At 39.2% G+C, this 4753-nt stretch overlaps 1 protein-coding gene across 1 annotated transcript; it reads left to right on the top strand.

Moving 5' to 3' along the window:
• The first annotated feature begins 1257 nt into the window (after positions 1–1257).
• elp6 (elongator acetyltransferase complex subunit 6) lies at positions 1258–3896 on the top strand. The gene is made up of 7 exons (XM_006791808.3): positions 1258–1748; positions 1865–1943; positions 2029–2099; positions 2332–2456; positions 2598–2805; positions 2899–3060; positions 3405–3896. Exons 1-7 carry the CDS (start codon positions 1695–1697, stop codon positions 3528–3530), a joined length of 825 nt encoding a protein of 274 aa, XP_006791871.2. The 5' UTR covers positions 1258–1694; the 3' UTR covers positions 3531–3896.
• The last annotated feature ends 857 nt before the right edge of the window (positions 3897–4753 follow it).

Below are 4753 nucleotides of genomic sequence, written 5' to 3'. Positions count from 1 at the left end.
AAAAGCTCAGTGTTCATGTGGACTGAAGCAATTTTGCTTTAATGTTTTTTCCTTTTCTTTATTTCAAGTTAGTGAAAACCAAAGAAACTTTAGATATTCATCATCTGGACACAACATGCGCCTGTATTTCTATTGGATATGTATGTTTGATCTAAATACCTTCAGGCAGTCAGGAAAGAAATTAGTGGAAATAAAAAGAAGTAATTGGAGTAATTGAATAAATTCAGCAAATCAGAATCAAGCAGCTAATGAGCTGTCTGCTTTTGCCAGTAATTTTACAGGCACTGCGATAATGTCATCATGTGCAGTTTCATTGCATTTACTGGAATGATCTCTTTGGTGTTGAGTTGTGTGAGAGTTACACAGTGCCACCTGCTGATTGGAAAAATGTCCGGTGGCTTTAGTTCTGTTTCCCAGTTTAACTAGACCGAGCTGGTTGCTTGAATCGTGAATGTAAGATGGATGACTTGATATACACACACACATTATGTAATCAGGCTTTCTGCATTTCAACACAAACCGTTCCTTAGATCTGGACGGCAACAACATCAAATATAGCAACAAAACTGTATGTTTCACAAAGACTCATCAGCTGACTGATGTCAAAATTTTGGAAACCTCCAGTGCGATGAGAATTGTTGAGGCAGAACAACCCAAAGGTTAATGAGTATTCCCTCAGAAATGCTTCACCATGAATAGAATCTGTCATTAAGTTTAAACAGAGCAAGACATAAAATAAAAATGATGAAGAAGGATGTGCTGAGTGATGAATGTGCAGAGATTAAATCTTCAGATCTTTAATTGATTAATAATAAGCCAATACTGATTGACATTCAAGCGGCAAAAGAGATGCAAAATGACCGTTTTAAAAATGCATAGCATGAAATATTTAATTGCAGTTTTTCATTTCACTTTTGTGGGCTGCTAGATATAGATTTCATATCACTGTTGGAACTTATTTAAATGCTAGAATGTCAGAGGAAAAAATGTGTCTCTGGAGATGAAGACTGGAGTGTGCAGGTGCATCTCTGAGGTGAAATTGGTCACTATTACCATGGAATAATAATAATAATAATAATAATAATAATAATAATAATACTTTAACATATATTCCTATATATAACTGTTTTTGTGAAATACTCGGGATGCGTCTACCACCACGTCTATTACCACAGTACCACCAGCATGTGGGGCTGCTTGCACGCGACATTAAGACGGCAACGCCGAAGAAGTTGCCATGTGCTTACGAAGATTGTCTATGAAGACGATGCGCACTAGCTACCACGCTTTCCTGTTTGCTAGCCCGTAGTGGAATTTATTTTTAGTATGATCGTAAGTCAAATATTAAGATTTGCCTTAATATTTGTCTTTATTATAGCTTGAGTGTAATGTGCCAAAATAAAAAAAAAATGTGAAAATGATCGAAAAGATTTGCACGGATAAAGGGTCGGAGTGAGACCTCATCTTTGGTTTAAATTTCCAGGCGTTAACAACAAGCAGAAAGCAGCAAGACTGTGGAGAAAAGCTTTTTAATATTTGATTTGTTAAAAATAGAATCGTAAGCCTTTAATTTTATCCCATATATGTACAAAACAGACATGTCGGTTGATTTCTGTTAAAATCTCCTGGTGTGTGTCACTTTGAAACCGTTTAGCTTGTATTATTTACAGTTAGCTTAGCTTCCAAGGTTAGCTATGTTTACAGAGCTCAACAGCATCCTGAACGCCACTCCTGATAGCATCACTCAGGTAAGGAATGCAGTATTTTCAGTCTCACTTTGAACATTACTTTACTTGTAGTCGTGTATTTGTAACGATCTTAAGTGGACTGCAAGTTATTAAGTGCCATAATGACCATCCTACAGGGGGAATTTATTTTAGTGTCTGACAGACAGAGTGATGCCTCTTTCCTCATTCACCACTTCCTGTCTTTCTACCTGCGAGGTGAGGTGTAACTTGCCACAGTATTGTCATTTTCTATCTGTCTGTTTAACAGCTAATGTGTTTAATCTGCTTCTTTTGGTTTTAGCGCGATGCAAAGTGTGCTTTCTGGGTCTGGTGCAGTCCTTCAGTCACTACAGTGCAATCAGTCAAAGACTGGTGAGTGTTAACTATTATTTTCTGCAAGAAAACATCAAAACCACTGGCATGAAGGGCAATTTCCATCCTTCCCCAGTGAGCCACTGTCATTAAAGACATGATATCTTATTCAAGATCTAAATCTATTTAAACAAGGATCAGCAGCATAATTAAAATGCTTTATTAGTGACACAACAGGAGTCAAATATTTTTTTAAAAAAACTCTTTTTTTGCGTGAAATGTGTGTTCTCAGGGTGTAAGTTTAACACAGGCAAGGGAAAAGGGTCAGCTGATTTTCCTAGAGGGCCTTAAGGAGTCGCTATCTATTTTGATTCCTCAAGAAACCACAACAGGAAGTCAAGCCATGGACTTCCTCAGGTATAACCGCTGTTCTTACTCACAACTTTCACTGCATAATTGTCACGTACTTAAAAAAAACAAAAACAAAACACGTTAACAAAAAAAAAAACTCAACTGACTTTAGGACTAGTCAGACAGCATCACCTCCTTTGTCCCCAGAGATCCTACCGTTGGCCTGCAGAGGCTGTATGAGTTTGTGCGGTCCAGTGTGAGCAGTGATGGTGGTGGGGAGGAAGGGGTGGAAGAGTGGGGCCCTCCCGTTTTGCTGGTGGATGACGTCAGTGTGCTTTTGAGTCTGGGGGTCAGCGCTGGAGCTGCGCTGGACTTCAGCCACTACTGCAGAGCCACAGTCTGCTCTCAGCTACAGGTTAGACCTAAATGCCCTTTCATTAAAAGTCCTCTCCTCAAATTAAACTCAACAGATTCTACAAATACTCTTATAAACATGTCTGCACTGCAGGGGAACATAGTGATGCTGGTACGCTGTCATGGAGAAGAAGCGGAGGATGATGGAAGTGATGAGGGATCAGAGTGGCTCCTCAAGAGCCTGACCCACCAGTGCAGCCTCACTCTTCATGTACAGGGTCTCCCAACTGGCTACTGCAGGGACATACACGGTCAGGTATGTGTGTATGTGGATGCAAATTTTCTAATTCAGACTGAACACATCAGAGACGCAGATCTGCTCATTATCCAGGTGTTTCGATTCAGTTAACAAGTCAAAATCGATTTATTGAGCTTTCTATGTCATAGAGTTACAAATATTTGAACAGAAAGGCTAAAAGATTGTTTTTGGTAACTGTGATTAACATTTTTGCAATTAAGAACATTATTACTGACTAATTTTCTGTTGATTGATTACTTTATTAATCTCATTTTAGCTGTACTTGACAAAATGCATCTAGTGTCTATTTCTTGTCCTTAAACAGTATCAAATTTAGCACAAGGTGCACTGTTGTTTTTCAGGTGGAGGTTTGTTGGAGGAGGAGACGAGGCGATGGGCAGCACACACAGAAGAAGCTTTTTCAATACAAGGTCCACGATAAAGGAGCCTCCTTCTTTGCTCCTGGGACATCCAGTGCCGTTCTCTAGTTATACCCTTAGACACATTTAGTCTCTTTTACGTGACAACAGACCAACCACTGTTATGTTTTCATGTTGCGCAAATAGCAAATGCTGCCAAAGTGGTTGGTGAATTGGCCATGGCTGGTCACTGCTGTCAGCAAACCGTGTCTGGATCCCAAACCTTGTGATGGAAGGACATTGTGATCCAATTCCAGACATCTGAATCTCCAGAGGATAGAGTTATTATCATGCTGACTCGTGATGTTGTCATTATTTGGTCAATTTCAGTGGACGACTCAACAAAATACTCAGAATGCAGGATTGCTGGTGGTTTGAAAGAATCTTGTTAATGAATAAAATTATTATTCACAGAACAGTTTTGTGGAGCCGTGTTGCCAATGAATGTTAATATAATAAAATCTAATTAATTTTTTCTTATTTAAATGCACACATTTTACAACAACAGTTGTCTCAGGGTACATTACATTGTAAGAAAAACACACAAGTAAAATGTGTTTGGAGAGAAACCAAGCCTACCTCATGAGTAAGCACTTAAAAAAACAGAAAACTCAAATTTTACTGGAAAAATCCTCTGGCAGAAACATACCTAGGGAGGTAATCCACCTCTGAAGGCAGACACCTGGATATAGGTACAGGTGGGAATAGTTAACAATGATTAAAGCCCAAATGAGCCCAAAGAGTAAGAAGAAACAATCGTAATTCAGTCTAATAGTGGTACTTGAATGCCTGGTATATCCTCAGTGGTCACCTAAGTAGAGAGGGTGTCACTTGAACCCAAAATGGAAAGCTCTCCGTCACATCCTAATGTTTAAAACTTGTAGCTGTGAGGAAAAGTGGTCTGTTGGGATAGTATGGAACTACGTAGTCTTTAAAATATGATGGACCTTAGTAATTAAGTGCTGTATAAGTGACAAGAGGATTTAACAGGGAGTCAATGAACAGAATATTAGAGTTATGAGCCTCCTTTGTTCATATTAGTACTCTTGATTCCTTCAGCATTTTGGATGAATTGAAAGGTCTTCAAAGATATCAGGGCATCCTGATAAGAATTCTTCTGACTACTTCCTTTAGTGTTCAGCACAGTAGATCATCTGCCTCGATCTCACCCTATACCTAGAGTCCTCTCCTGCCACACAAACCCTCTGCTTGTCCTCCTTCACTACATCCATGAATCTTCTCTGTGGTCTTCCTGTTTTGCTCCCTCATCCTTGGAAGCTCCATAGTCAGTA

The sequence above is a fragment of the Neolamprologus brichardi genome, chromosome 11 (assembly GCF_056152115.1).
Source record: "Neolamprologus brichardi isolate AB-2024 chromosome 11, ASM5615211v1, whole genome shotgun sequence".
Taxonomy (NCBI): domain Eukaryota; kingdom Metazoa; phylum Chordata; class Actinopteri; order Cichliformes; family Cichlidae; genus Neolamprologus; species Neolamprologus brichardi.
Note: the sequence above shows the minus strand (reverse complement) of the source record. Positions and strands in the feature narration are given on the sequence as shown.